General features: G+C 47.5%; 1 protein-coding gene across 1 annotated transcript in view; it reads left to right on the top strand.

The window, feature by feature from the left end:
• The first annotated feature begins 8,492 nt into the window (after nt 1-8,492).
• Nucleotides 8,493-15,892, top strand: part of SHISA4 (shisa family member 4) — a 168,283-nt gene continuing 160,883 nt past the window's right edge. Inside the window, exon 1 of the mRNA XM_063954811.1 lies at nt 8,493-8,870. Within this exon, the coding sequence (XP_063810881.1) occupies nt 8,618-8,870 (253 nt within the window). The 5' untranslated portion in view covers nt 8,493-8,617. The remainder of the gene's footprint in view (nt 8,871-15,892) is intronic.

Genomic DNA, 15,892 nt, shown 5'->3' with positions numbered 1-15,892 from the left:
GCACTGACCTAATGAATCCAGCCGGAGACCAGGATCAAGCGGCCAGGCCGATGCAAGAACTGGCAGCCCGACTAGAACATCAGGAGGCTGCACAGGGCCACATCATCCGCTGTCTCCAGGATCTCTCTACTCGGCTGGATGGGATTCAGACAACTCTCCGTGGATCAGGCGCGTCTGGTGCGTCAACCACAGTGACTCCAGCTATAACCCCACCCACCTTACCCATTTCTGCTCCACGTCTTCATCTTCCAACGCCAGCAAAATTTGACGGATCTCCAAGATTCTGCAGGGGATTTCTCAACCAGTGTGAGATTCAGTTTGAGCTACAACCTGGCAATTTTCCCAGTGACCGTACAAAAATTGCCTACATTATTTCTCTTCTCAGTGGCTCAGCCCTTGATTGGGCATCACCGTTATGGGAGAGGTCCGACACCCTGCTATCTTCCTACACTGCCTTCGTTTCAACATTCAGGCGCATCTTCGACGAGCCAGGCCGGGTAACCTCAGCTTCATCCGAGATTCTCCGTTTACGCCAGGGGTCACGTACTGTAGGACAATATCTGATACAGTTCCAGATCCTGGCATCCGAACTGGCATGGAACGACGAGGCCCTGTATGCTGCATTCTGGCATGGCTTATCTGAGCGTATTAAAGATGAGTTAGCTACCAGAGACTTACCTTCTAAGTTAGATGAGCTAATCTCACTCTGCACGAAAGTTGATTTACGTTTCAGAGAGAGAGCAACTGAGCGTGGAAGATCATCTGCTCCAAAATCTTCTGCTCCTCCTCCTCGTCAACTGTCACCATCTAAAGATGAGCCCATGCAACTTGGCCGTTCCCGTTTAACTCCTGCTGAGCGCCGAAGACGTCTCTCCGAGTTTCTCTGTCTCTATTGTGCAGCTCCGTCTCACACCATTAATGCCTGTCCCAAACGTCCGGGAAACTCCAAATCCTAGCTCGCCAAGGAGAGGGCCGGCTAGGAGTAATGATCTCCTCTCCATCTCCTCAAGATTGTAATCTCCCAGTCTCGCTTCAAGTTGCTCAACGTTATCGGAACGTCATTGCCCTCCTTGATTCCGGAGCAGCTGGGAACTTTATTACCGAAGCCTATGTTAAACGGTGGTCCCTACCCACCGAGAGACTTCCTTCGTCCATTTCTTTAACTGCCGTGGATGGCAGCAAAATTTTTGATGCAGTTATTTCTTTAAGGACTCTACCAGTTCGTCTGAGAGTGGGAGTTCTTCATTCCGAACTTATTTCTTTTTTAGTGATTCCAAGAGCCACACATCCTGTGGTCCTGGGCCTTCCATGGCTCCGTCTTCACAATCCTACAATTGATTGGACGACTACGCAAATCCTGGCATGGGGTTCCTCCTGTGCTGAGACATGTTTGTTTAAAGTATTGCCTGTCTGTTCTTCCTCCCCCAGGTCGTCTGATGTTCCACCTCCTCCATATCAAGATTTCACGGATGTGTTCAGTAAAGCTTCTGCTGATATCCTTCCTCCTCATAGAGAATGGGACTGTCCGATTGATCTCGTTCCAGGGAAGGTTCCACCTCGAGGCCGAACTTATCCGTTGTCTCTGCCTGAGACGCATTCTATGGAGGAATATATTAAAGAGAACCTAGCAAAGGGGTTCATTCGACCTTCTTCTTCTCCAGCCGGCGCAGGCTTCTTTTTTGTAAAAAAGAAAGATGGTGGTCTCCGGCCGTGCATCGACTACAGAGGTTTGAACGACATTACCATCAAGAACCGTTATCCTTTACCCCTGATTACTGAGCTCTTTGACAGAGTTAGCGGAGCTACCATCTTTACAAAGCTGGACTTGCGAGGTGCATACAATCTCATCCGGATCCGTGAGGGTGACGAGTGGAAGACCGCCTTTAACACCCGTGACGGACATTATGAGTACCTCGTCATGCCCTTCGGATTGAGCAATGCTCCAGCTGTCTTCCAGCATTTTGTCAATGAGATCTTCAGAGACATTCTATACCGTCATGTCGTGGTCTATCTAGACGATATCCTCATTTTTGCCAACGATTTAGAGGAACATCGTTTTTGGGTTAAAGAGGTTCTGTCCCGTCTCCGTGTCAATCATCTCTATTGCAAATTAGAAAAATGCGTCTTTGAAGTCAAGTCCATTCCGTTTCTAGGGTACATTGTGTCCGGTTCCGGACTAGAGATGGATCCTGAGAAACTACAAGCAATCCAAAATTGTCCGGTACCCTTAACCCTCAAAGGGGTCCAGAGGTTCTTAGGGTTCGCCAACTATTACCGAAAGTTTATACGAGACTTTTCCACCATTGTGGCGCCTATTACTGCTTTCACTAAGAAGGGTGCTAACCCGTCCAAGTGGTCTGAAGAAGCCATGCAAGCATTTCATCTTTTAAAACAAAGGTTCATCTCTGCGCCTGTTCTGAAACAGCCTGACATCGACTCTCCTTTCATCTTAGAGGTGGATGCCTCCTCCGTTGGAGTAGGAGCGGTGTTATCTCAGAGGGCTAAAGATGGCCATTTACACCCTTGCAGTTTCTTCTCCCGGAAGTTCTCCCCAGCTGAGCGCAACTATGCCATTGGCGACCAGGAGTTGCTAGCCATCAAGCTCGCTCTAGAAGAGTGGAGGTATCTGTTGGAGGGAGCTTCTCATTCAATCACCATACTTACAGACCACAAGAACCTTTTATACCTGAAGGGCGCACAATGTCTCAACCCTCGTCAGGCCAGATGGGCACTTTTCTTTTCCAGGTTCGACTTTAAACTCCAGTTCTGTCCGGGCTCTCAGAATCGCAAGGCCGATGCCCTTTCCCGCTCATGGGAGCAAGAAAATGAGTCAGAGTCTTCAGACAAGCATCCTATTATAAATCCGTTGGCATTCTCCACGGTAGGGATGGACTCTACGCCCCCATCAGGGAAAAGTTTTGTGAAGCCGATGCTAAGGAAGAAGCTCATGCATTGGGCCCATGCTTCCCGTTTTGCCGGACATACAGGTATCCAAAAAACCCTGGAGTTTATCTCTAGGTCCTATTGGTGGCCAACTCTGAAAAAGGACGTCTTGGAGTTTATTGCATCTTGCCCAAAGTGTGCCCAACATAAAGTATCCCGCCAGTCGCCTGCGGGGCAACTGGTTCCACTATCCGTTCCCCGTCGACCATGGACCCACTTGTCGATGGATTTCATTACAGACTTACCCATGTGCAACAAGTTCAATACCATCTGGGTGGTAGTTGACCGGTTCACCAAGATGGCACACTTCATTCCTCTCACCGGTCTTCCGTCAGCTTCCAAGTTGGCTCAAGTATTCATACAAGAGATCTTCCGACTCCACGGTCTTCCTGAAGAAATTATCTCAGATCGAGGAGTTCAATTCACAGCCAAATTCTGGCGAAGTTTATGTCAAGTCCTCCAAGTCAAGCTAAAGTTTTCCACGGCTTACCATCCTCAGACCAATGGTCAAACCGAGAGGGTGAATCAGGACTTGGAGGCCTTCCTCCGCATCTATGTGTCCTCCTCTCAAGATGACTGGGTTCAATTACTTCCCTGGGCCGAGTTCTGTCATAACAACCAGTATCATTCTTCATCTGCTTCAACACCATTCTTCACTAACTTTGGATTCCACCCTAAAGTCCCTGAGTTCCAACCGCTTCCAGCAACTTCTGTTCCCGCAGTGGATATCACCTTGCATCAGTTTGCCAATATCTGGAAGAGCGTACGATCAGCTCTGCTCAAGGCATCGTTCAGGTACAAGAAGTTTGCGGATAAGAAGCGTCGAGCAGTTCCTGCTCTCAAGGTGGGTGATCGGGTATGGTTATCCACGAAGAATTTGAGGTTAAGAGTTCCCAGTATGAAGTTTGCACCTCGCTATATCGGTCCTTTCAAGATTGAACAAGTCATCAATCCTGTTGCTTACAGACTCCAGTTGCCTCCCTTCTTAAAAATACCCAGGACATTCCATGTTTCCCTGTTGAAACCGCTGATCTTGAATCGGTTTCATTCCTCACTTCCTCCAACTCCGAAAGTCCAAACTCAACGAGGCGTTGAGTATGAAGTGGCCAAGATCCTGGACTCACGTCACCGTTACGGTCAACTACAATATCTTATTGACTGGAAGGGTTATGGTCCTGAGGAACGTTCATGGACCAATGCTTCTGATGTCCATGCTCCTGCCTTGGTCCGGAGATTCCATTCCAAGTTTCCTCAAAAGCCAAAGAAGTGTCCTGGGGCCACTCCTAAAGGGGGGGGTGCTGTCACGATCCGGGTATCTGGACGCCATTTCTTACCCATCAGATGCCTCCTAAGGCTGGCTCAGCGCTCCAGGACCGGATCCCATCTGTTATCCTGATGTGTACATTCCTGTATCCTCTCCTGTCACTCTGGGACGCTGTCACAGTAAACGCCATATTACACCTGGCATGGCGTCTCCCGCGGCCTCCGCCGCCGTCCCTGAACTTCTGCATGCAGAGTGTCTGAGTGGCGATTACGTCAGCCGCGGCCTCCGCTGTGTCCGCGTGGTTGGATGTGCATCTGTCAGCCTGGCGCCTCCTGTCTCCGGTGGCCGGCGCCGCCATTACTGTTTTCATTACCACATGGATTACAAACCAAACTTCCCTCCAAGTGTCTGCATGGGCGCAGCCATCTTGGATTCTGTCAGCTGATCATTTCCACCAATCTGTTCTCAGTATTGATAATCTGCATAATTGCCTAGCCAATCCCTTCCTTGCTGCAGGTATAAATACACTGTGCCTGAGCAAGGAAGGCGTCAGTGCTTTGGTTGTCAAACCTAGTTCCTGTTTGTCTCTCTCCTGTGATTGTCTTCCAGGTTCCAGCTCCTGTCTCAAGACTTCCACCATAGAGACCCGCACCAGCATTCCACCTGCGGTGTAGCCTGACTCTCCAATCCATTGTGGATTCATCTGTTTCCAGCTACAACATTACCTGCTTCCAGCTCAGCTTCCAGCAGAGTACAGCTTCCCTTAAAGGGCCGGTGTCCTTTCTACACTTTACCACTCTCCACCGGTATTATTATTTCTCCGCTCTGAAGTTCTACATTTCAGTTCATATTTCATCGCTCCCAAGTTCATTTATTATTTAACTGGTTCCAGCCAGTATCCACTCCGTGCTAACAACAGTCTGGTTCCAGCCAGTATCCACAGCAGCTGTTTTATCTTCAGCAACCCAGCTTTTCCTGGAACACCAGCTGGCTCAATCCTGGGTTATCTCCATTGCTACAGTCGGGCCTGGTAAGGACTTTCCATCTAGAAGATCATAAGAACTATCTCACACTACCAGTGCCCTGTGGCTCCTGCCATCCTGTAGTACCCAGGAACTGTATTTATTCTTTGCTGACTTTTACGTTTTCTTTTACTGCTGCTGTGTTGCGGAGTTGTCATAATAAACATCATTGACTTTTATCCAAGTTGTCGTGGTCACGCCTTCGGGCAGTTATTATTCATGTTACTTACATGTCCAGGGGTCTGATACAACCTCCCAGGTTCCGGTACATCTCAGCCCCTACAACTGAGGCTGCCTCCCGTCAGCTCAGGCCCTCAGTTGTGACACAGCCGTGTTGCCGTAACACTTCCAGAGAAAGGGCTACGCTGATCAGCAACTGCTCTCTTGATCTCGCCTTTATGAGGAGATCGTCCAAGTATGGGATAATTGTGACCCCTTGCTTCCTCAGGAGTACCATCATTTCCGCCATCACCTTGGTAAATATTCTCGGTGCCGTGGAGAGACCAAACGGCAACGTCTGAAATTGGTAATGACAATCCTGTACCACAAATCTGAGGTACGCCTGATGAGGTGGATAAATGGGGACATGAAGGTATGCATCTTTTATGTCCAGAGACACCATAAAATCCCCCCCTTCCAGGCTTGCGATGACCGCTCTCAGCGATTCCATCTTGAACTTGAACCTTTTCAGGTATATGTTCAGGGATTTTAAATTCAATATGGGTCTGACCGAACCGTCCGGTTTCGGGACTACAAACATGGTCGAATAATAACCCTTCCCTGTTAAAGGAGGGGAACCTTGACCACCACCTGTTGAAGATACAATTTGTGAATTGCAGTTAACACTATTTCCCTCTCGTGGGGGGAAGCTGGTCGGGCCGATTTGAGGTATCGGTGAGGGGGCATCTCTTCGACTTCCAGCTTGTATCCCTGAGACACAATTTTTATTGCCCAGGGATCCACCTGGAAGTGAACCCACTTGTGGCTGAAATTTCGAAGACGTGCCCCCACCAGGCCTAGTTCCGCCTGTGGAGCCCCAGCGTCCTGCGGTGGATTTTGTAGAGGCCGGGGAGGACTTCTGTTCCTGGGAACTAGCTGTGTTGTGCAGCTTCTTTCCTCTGCCCCTGCCTCTGGCAAGAAAGGACGCACCTCGGACTTTCTTGCTTTGTGATCGAAAGGACTGCATTTGATAATGTCGTGCTTTCTTAGGCTGTGCGGGAATATAAGGCAAAAGATCAGAATTACCAGCTATAGCTGTGGAGACCAGGTCCGAGAGCCCTTCTCCACACAATTCCTCAGCCTTGTAAGGTAAACCTTGCATATGCCTCTTTTAGTTGGCATCACCTGTGCATGTTCCACAGGACACGTCTAGCAGAAATCAACATAGCGTTGACTCTAGAACCCAGTAGACTAATGTCTCTTTGGGCATGTTTTATATATATATATATATATATATAAGACAGCATCTTTTATATATATATATATATATATATATATATATATGTATACACATACTAGGGTCTCCATGTCCACGCTGCTACAGCGCTATAACCCCATGCCGACACAATCACCGGTCTGAGTAGTGTACCAGCATGTGTGTAAATGGACTTCAAAGTACTTTTACTGCATGCTATCTGCAGGATCCCTGAGGATAACTGTTAAGTCAGCGCTACCTTTTGGGTAAACGTGACAAGCTTTGTCCACCCTAGGGGAAGATTCCCATCGTACCCTGGCCCTAGTAGGGAAAGGATACTCCCTGAGAATTCTTTGTGGGAAGCTGCAGCTTCTTGTCTGGAGATTCCCGCTCTTTTTCTTCATGAGAGGAGGGAAATTTACCTTAGCTTTCTTCCCCTTAAACATGTGTACCCTCGTGTCAGGGACAGATGAGTCATCAGTGATATGCAAAACATCTTTCATTACAATAATCATATATTGAATACTTTCCTGCCATTTTGGCTGTAACTTTGCATTATCGTAGTCGACACTGGAGTCAGACTCCGTGTCGATATCAGTGGCTATTATTTTGGATAGTGAGCGTTGTGAGACTCTGAATGTCTCTACGACATAGGGACAGACATGGGTAGATTCCCTGTCTGTTCTCTAATCTTTTGTGCAATAAATTTACCTCAGCACTTAATTTCACATATCCAATCAGGTGTCGGCGTTGTCGACGGAGACACCACACACACACACATTTGCTCCATCACCTCCTTAGGAAAGCCTTTTACCTCAGACATGTCGACACACACGTACCGACACACCACACACTCAGGGAATGCTCATCTGAAGACAATTCCCCCACAAGGCCCTTTGGAGAGACAGAGAGAGAGAGTATGCCAGCACACACCCCAGCGCTATATGACCCAGGAAAAAACACAGCAATTTAATGTTTACCCAGTAGCGCTGTTATTATCTGCGCCGAATTATGTGCCCCCCCTCTTCTTTAAAACCCTCTCTTCTACCGTGGTATAAGCAGGGGAGAGACCGGGGAGCTTCCTCTCAGCGGTGCTGTGGAGAAAAAACATGGCGCTGGTGAGTGCTGAGGAAGAAGCCCCGCCCCCCCGACGGTGGGCTTCTGTCCCGCTTAAATATACATTTTCTTGGCGGGGGCTCATACATATATACAGTGCCCAACTGTATATATGTTTACTTTTGCCAAAAGGAGGTCCAAATGCTGCCCAGGGCGCCCCCCCTGCGCCCTGCACCCTTACAGTGACCGGAGTATGTGAGGTGTGTGGGAGCAATGGCGCACAGCTGCAGTGCTGTGCGTTACCTCAGTGAAGAACGGAGTCTTCTGCCGCCGATTTCGAAGTCTTCTTGCTTCTCATACTCACCCAGCTTCTGTCTTCCGGCTCTGCGAGGGGGATGGTGGCGCGGCTCTGGGATCGGACGGCGAGGGTGAGATCCTGCGTACGATCCCTCTGGAGCTAATGGTGTCCAGTAGCCTAAGAAGCAGGACATAGCTTCAGATAGTAGGGCTGCTTCTCTCCCCTCAGTCCCTCGATGCAGGGAGTCTGTTGCCAGCAGAGCTCCCTGAAAATAAAAAACCTAACAAAATACTTTCTCTCAGCAAACTCAGGAGAGCTCACTGAAAAGCACCCAGCTCGCTCTGGGCACAGTATCAAACTGAGGTCTGGAGGAGGGGCATAGAGGGAGGAGCCAGAGCACACCAGAACCTAAATTCTTTCTTAAAGTGCCCATGTCTCCTGCGGAGCCCGTCTATCCCCATGGTCCTTACGGAGTCCCCAGCATCCACTAGGACGTTAGAGAAATACAAATCTTTTTTTCTTTTACTTCATAATTACATTTGTCCATGTTGCACGTGCATATTTATATTTGCCTCTCACACGATTGCACGTAAGAACGCACTGTGAGATGCTGCCGCTGTATGCAGTATGTTTACTACTGTTACCGGGAGGAGCAAGAGGCACATCAGAGGAGGAGACGGCTGGCTGTGGCTGGCCCTCTCCGCACATGTACATCCCTTCACGCAGACTCCAGGCCGCCGGAGTGTACGAGCCACTACAGGGTGACTCCCTCTAAGCTCCTGCATAGTCCTTTCTGGAGCTGGAGGCGGCAGAAGATGGCACCGCAACTTCAGGGAGTCGCCTGGATCCTGCTCTACGTCTTGTCAGCATTCGGTGAGATTCTGATCCTCTAACGCTATTTGCGTGTACATCTAACGGATACGAATTAGTTACATGTGATTACAACTTGCTGTATGTTTGTATTCGTGTAAGGTTCGGTTATTTATAACTGGGGTAGTTACAATGCTGTCTGTGTGTTACAGCTAATTATAGAACTGTATTATCATCTTGCACTTTTGATAAAGAGAAATTTGTCCTAGAGCATTTTATTTTACTGCTTCACATATACAGTTTTTTGTTTCTTACATGTGTATAGCGTGTATATAAATATATCTACATGTATATATAGATAGATTAAAGAAGAACATAAATATATATATATATATTCATACATTATATATATATATATATATATATATATATATATATATATATATATATATATATAAATATATATATGTGTGTGTGTGTGTATATACACACACACACACACACACACACACACACACACACACATACACTTATGTTTGTGTGTGTTTATATACATGAAAAAATAAGAATACTGGAATGCAAATCTTTTAAACCTGTCTCAGTAAAGAAATCCGTTGTGCCACAGGTTCTGAATGATTATTGTACTTGTCACTACTTATGTTGCACTAATGAATAGCTGCCTTTTTTTTGTTGAGGCCAAAACTGGACAAGTAGAGTTCTGGCTCAAATAAGGTTTAAAATACCATACAAAATTATAGGAGGGATGTTTTTAATGTACTGTAACATAAATAACTCTTGCAGTCTGAATAGTATGCCACACAATGCAGCCAAAAAGTAAATAACGTATGGAGCTTGGCAGGGCCGTCTTAACAGCAGTGTAGGCCCCTGGGCAAAGCAATGCACTGGGGCCCCTACCCATCCTCCAGAGGTAGGGGTAGAGGAGTGCTATCAGCCACTAGAGGAGTGCTATCAGCCACATCTCTGAGGCGTGTATTTGCCTTCAGCTGTGATCATGTACGTAGAGAAACATGGTGCCAGCGTCGCTACTGCCGCAGCTAGTCTGCGTAGCCATAGGTCTGATCTCAGGCGTACACAGTTGCAAATGAATTTTACGATTGCTCCAGTGGGTGTTTCTCTGCATTTCAGAGCTCCACTTACTAACATTAATAGCAATTCCGGAGCCTAGAAAATAGCACTTGCTAAAGCATGTGCGTACTAACATGAACTGGGCCCTAAGTGTAACTAGTAGGGATAGTGGTAGTGATAACTGCTGCCCCTGCATGTTACATCCACGGCACTACAGTATGTAGGACTCTTTCAAATTTGTGAATTTCTCCTCCATGCAGGGTTGGCTGGTTTAGACAAAATGGCCTAAAAAGAAAAAAACAACTTTTTTTTAAAATTATTATTATTATTATTCTGCTGTGACTACAGTCACGGCGCGGTCATTTCTTAAAAAGAGCTATTATACAAAAAAACTAGTGTTTTTATTCAAAATGTTTAATGCCAGTGGCATGCCCAGTGCTAATGCGTGTTTCCTCATTTTCTGTGTGTATGTATGTGTCTTTTTCTCTGAAAAGTGCTTATGCATTTTCCATTTTGTATTATTATTCAGATTTATTTAATTATAATAAGTAGGACCGATGCATAACATTAACTTGTTCTTATTTTCAATTTAATTTATCTAATAAGGGGTACACACGGGCCGATTCGGCCTCAGGGGGTCATTCCGAGTTGTTCGCTCGCTGCTATTTTTAGCAGAATTGCTATTAGGCTAAAATCCGTCAGTTCTGCGCATGCGTATGCACCGCAGGGCGCACGCACTAAGCAGTTTCACACAAAACTATGCTATTTTACTCACGGGCGAACAAAGGTTTTCAGTCGCTCCGTTGATCGGTGAGTGATTGACAGGAAGTGGGTGTTTCTGGGCGGAAACTGGCCGTTTTCAGGGAGTGTGCTAAAAAACGCAGGCGTGCCAGCAGAAAACGCAGGAGTGGCTGGAGAAACGGGGGAGTGGCTGGCCGAACGCAGGGCGTGTCTGTGACGTCAAACCAGGAACTAAACGGACTGAGGTGATCGCAATCTAGGAGTAGGTCTGGAGCTACTCAGAAACTGCAAGGAAATACTTAATAGCAAAATTGCTAATCTTTCGTTCGCTATTCTGCTATGCTAAGACACACTCCCAGAGGGCGGCGGCCTAGCGTTTGCATTTCTGCTAAAAGTAGCTAGCGAGCGAACAACTCGAAATGACCACCTCAGCCCGATGTGAGCTTAGCACACATTGCAGCGGGTGTCTGTACACATGCTGCAATGTGTTGTAGCCCGATCCTAACTAGACCGCAAGGCTCAATGAGATCTAGCCAGATTGTGCCTGCATGCAGGTCGATCTAGAGTCAGCGATAGCGACACGTAGTGCTGCGCATTGCTATCGCTATGGGGTATACACACGGAGCGATGTGTGCTTAAAATTGCTACGTGTGTACCCCCTTAAGTGTACTTTGTATGTATTATTATTAGCCTTTATTTATATGGCGCCATAAGGGTTCTAACAAAGTACATTAAAAAAAAAGAAAGAATAAAACAAGAACAGTGACTAAAGGGCCCCATACACTAGAACGATAATGCCCGATTTCATCCAATTTCGGGCATTTGGGCTGATATATCAGGTTAAATCGGGCATTTTGGATGTGTTTCCGATGCGCGTTCCCGTGAGGGTCGGATCGGCTCCCCAAGATCGTTAGTGCTGCACTCGTGATATGTCGGTTCCCGCAGGCATGGCTGGGATCGCATACGATATGTCGCATGCAAAATGTACCAAATCGTATGGAACCACTCCCGGGAGAGTTCAAGGGAAATCGCCTCCGACTTCAGCCTCAGACATATCGTTGTAGTGTATGGGGCCCTTTAGACAATAAAGGACAAGTACAAGGTAAATAAACATTTCAGCATCAACGGACATGACACTGATATAAGCACCAGGGTGGCTGAAACCGAGACCTAGGTGCTGTTGTAGTGAGTAAGTGAGTATGGTGTAGAACAGGGGTGGCCAACCAGTCAGAGGCAAAGAGCCAGAAAAGATCCATAGTAAAGGTCAAGAGCCACTATCATGCGTGCACCGTCACAAAGACACACCCCATTTTTGTGCGCACATCTTTCGTTATGACATTGTAGGAGTATGACCTTGTGTCATAACTCCGTTTTTAGTCATGTTGTACAGTGCCACATACATATAAAAATGCCAAAAAATGGGTGCCTCCACAGTGCCAGATACATATACTCCCCTCCACAGTGTCACATACACATATGTCCACACAGTGCCAGATAAATATATGCCCCCAGTGCCAGATACACATGCCCCCACAGTGCCAGCTATGTCCCCAGTGCCAGATACACATGTCCCCACAGTGCCAGCTATGCCCTCAGTGCCAGATACACATGCCCCCACAGTGCCAGATATACCCCCAGTGCAGATATACATGTCTTCACAGTACCAGCTATGCATGTCCTTACAGTGCCAGCTATGCCCCCTGTGCCAGATACACATGTCCACACGGTGCCAGCTATGCCCCCAGTGCCAGATACACATGTCCTAACAGTGCCAGATATGCCCCCAGCGCCAGATATGCCCCCCAGTGCCAGATACACATGTCCTTACAGTGCCAGATATGCCCCCAGTGCAGATACACATGTCCCCACAGTGGCTCCCCCCCCCCCCCAAGTGCTGCTCACCGTGCTGCTGCTGTGAGGGGAGGAGAGCGCAGCGCGCGCCTCTCCTGTTCCTCTGACTCCGGCAGCGGTGTCTATCTTCAATTCAGCGCCGGCCCGTGAGCCAATCAGAGCTCGCGGTCCAGCAGCCAATCAGAAGCTTAGCTGCCGGACTGCGAGCTCTGATTGGCTTATGGCCCGGCACCGAATTGAAGATAGACACCCCTGCAGGAGTCAGAGGAACAGGAGAGGCACGCGCTGCGCTCTCCTCCCCTCTCCTCACACGCTGGAGAGACTGTAGATTAACACACAGCAACTTCTAAGCCTTAGAAGTTGCTGTGTGTCGGGCAGCGGTGGCCGGGAGCGGATCGAGCCGCATGAGGCTCGAGAGCCGCGGGTTGGCCACCACTGGTGTAGAAGATAGTCTAATTAAGAGAAGGAAAAGCACCATGATATGCAGTCACCCCCAGGGCCGTCTTTTCGTATGGGCTCAATGGGCTCTTGCCCAGGGGCCCCATGAGTATAAGGGCCCTAGGCTGATAGCTGAGGGTCCCCTCTTTCCAGGGGTACCAGATTTTTGAAAATTGGACCTGGGGAACCGGAGATATCCGACTTGAAAGCAGTGGTCCTCATCCAAGTCTGTTAATTGCTCTACCCAGCCAGATATCTTGGGTTCTGTCTGACTTAGATTTTTTCTGAGAGTATACTCCTAAAGCTGTGACTCTCCCCTTTTGTTGGAAACTGGCAGCTTGTCTCTACTATGCCCAGAACTAGCGATATCAGCCTTCCAGCAGCTGGTCCCTGCTCCAGCTCCACACACCTAATATGCAGTTTCAGATTTTCGTTGGTGAATTGCTCTGGCTTCTGAACTCTGGTCCCCAAGTCCCCAGAACCTCCTGAAAGGTGGCAGTCTATTTTTTTTTTTTTTTGTCCCATTCAAAGCTAAGAAAACTATTTTCAGGAACTTGAGATATCTGCAGTCAAGGAAGCTGCGCACCCACTGGAAAATGATAAATATTAAGCCGACTCCACTATCCACCCCTCCCCTAAGTATTAAACACCCCCTACAATCCTGGAAGTCATGTACCAGGGCTTCTTCACTCAGCCCAATGCCCCCTCCTACAGTTTAGCCCCATCTGTGCAGTAAAGGAGTAATTAGCAGAAACGACTGCTCCAGGTCCTACATCAGGGACTAACCTGAGAAAAACTTTGCTTTTCATGATTTTGTACATAGGGGTCAGATCATACTTCCCATTGATAATAATGGGTGCTGTGATCTGTACTGGTAGCTAGCCTTTTGCAGAAGTTTTCTGCAATTTCTGCATACGTTTCTGGAGGAAAACTGCCTTGATAAATAGCCCTCCTGGTCAAAGAATGGAAAGAATAACCCTATGATGGTCTTGTAACGTTTTTTGAACTGTGAATAAAAGAATTATGTGGCAAAGTTAATTTCTCTTACGTCCTAGAGGATGCTGGGGACTCCGTAAGGACCATGGGGTATAGACGGGCTCCGCAGGAGATAGGGCACCTAAAAGAACTTTTACTATGGGTGTGCACTGGCTCCTCCCTCTATGCCCCTCCTCCAGACCTCCGTTAGATCTTGTGCCCAGAGGAGAATGGGTGCACTGCAGAGAGCTCTCCAGAGTTTTCTGTTGAAAAAGAATTTTGTTAGGTTTTTTATTTTCAGGGAGTCCTGTTGGCAACAGGCTCCCTGCATCGTGGGACTGAGGGGAGAGAAGCAGGGCTGGCTTAACGGTTGGGCTCTGTTTCTAAGGCTACTGGACACCATTAGCTCCAGAGGGAGTCGGAACACAGGTCTCACCTGGGGTTCGTCCCGGAGCCGCGCCGCCGTCCTCCTCACAGACAGAGCCGGCCCTAACCAATATGATGCCCTAGGCAAGATTTTGGCTGGTGCCCCCTAGCACCACCGCTGGTTCCACCTTTGACCTTGCACCTCTTTCCCAGCACCATCACCACTCACCCATAGCAGTCCTTATTTTGGTGTTTGTATAGGAACAGTTCGCACATTTGTCGCACAGCCCAAAAGGGGTGTGTTTTTGCTGGCAAGGGGCATGGCCACACAATAGTAACTCGATTACGCCACACAGTACTGCAACTTTATTCACATTTGATCATGCGATAGTGTCCATAATTCATATTACATCCCACAGTAGTATTACTTTACCTTAGAAACCTTACTCCTTAAAGTAGAGCCCCTTATTCACATTACATCACACTGAATTGCTCCTTATTCACATTATACCACACCCTATTGCTCTTTATTCATATTAGACAACACAGTAGTGCCCTTTCTATATGCAACGCCACATAGTAGAGCACCTTATACACATAATGCCACACATTAGTAATGCATTTATACACATAATTCCACACAGTAATGCCCCTTACACATTATTAATGTCCTTATAAACATAATGCGCCTTACACATTATGACAACCTTTATTAATGCCCTTTTACACATAATGTCCCTTACATATATGCCGCACATTATAAATGCCCTTATACACATAATGACACACACAGTGCGCCCTACACATTTGCTGCACATTAGTGCCCCTATACACATAATGACACACATACAGTAGTACCCTGTTACACATATGCCGCACATTATTAATGCCCTTATACACATAATGACACACATAGTGCCCCTTACACATATGTTGCACATTATTAATGCATTTTTACATGACACACATAATGCTCCTTACACATGTTCTGAACACTACTGCACAACCAACCCACTCACATGCACACAGCACTCACACTGCCACTAACACTGTGACCTCTGCCTCTGCTTGGATACAGATGTGTCCTCATAAATCTTGCCTCAATGCTAACGTCGGGCACCTTTTTTTATGAAAATGCATCTTATTTGCATTGATATGTGGCTAGGATGCACAAGCAGATTCTGCTGATTAAAATGATATGCAGCTTGCCTATATATTCTGTGAGACTGTGGCTGTATCTGCATAAGAAATGCTACACACAGAATATAGGCATGCCGCATATCATTTCTCTAACGTCCTAAGTGGATGCTGGGGACTCCGTAAGGACCATGGGGAATAGCGGCTCCGCAGGAGACTGGGCACATCTAAAGAAAGCTTTAGGACTATCTGGTGTGCACTGGCTCCTCCCCCTATGACCCTCCTCCAAGCCTCAGTTAGATCTTTGTGCCCGAACGAGAAGGGTGCACACTAGGGGCTCTCCTGAGCTTCTTAGTGAAAGTTTTATTTTCAGTGAGACCTGCTGGCAACAGGCTCACTGCATCGAGGGACTAAGGGGAGAAGAAGCGAACTCACCTGCGTGCAGAGTGGATTGGGCTTCTTAGGCTACTGGACATTAGCTCCAGAGGGAC

The sequence above is a fragment of the Pseudophryne corroboree genome, chromosome 2 (assembly GCF_028390025.1).
Source record: "Pseudophryne corroboree isolate aPseCor3 chromosome 2, aPseCor3.hap2, whole genome shotgun sequence".
NCBI classification, from domain to species: domain Eukaryota; kingdom Metazoa; phylum Chordata; class Amphibia; order Anura; family Myobatrachidae; genus Pseudophryne; species Pseudophryne corroboree.
This window is presented reverse-complemented; position numbering and strand designations above follow the sequence as displayed.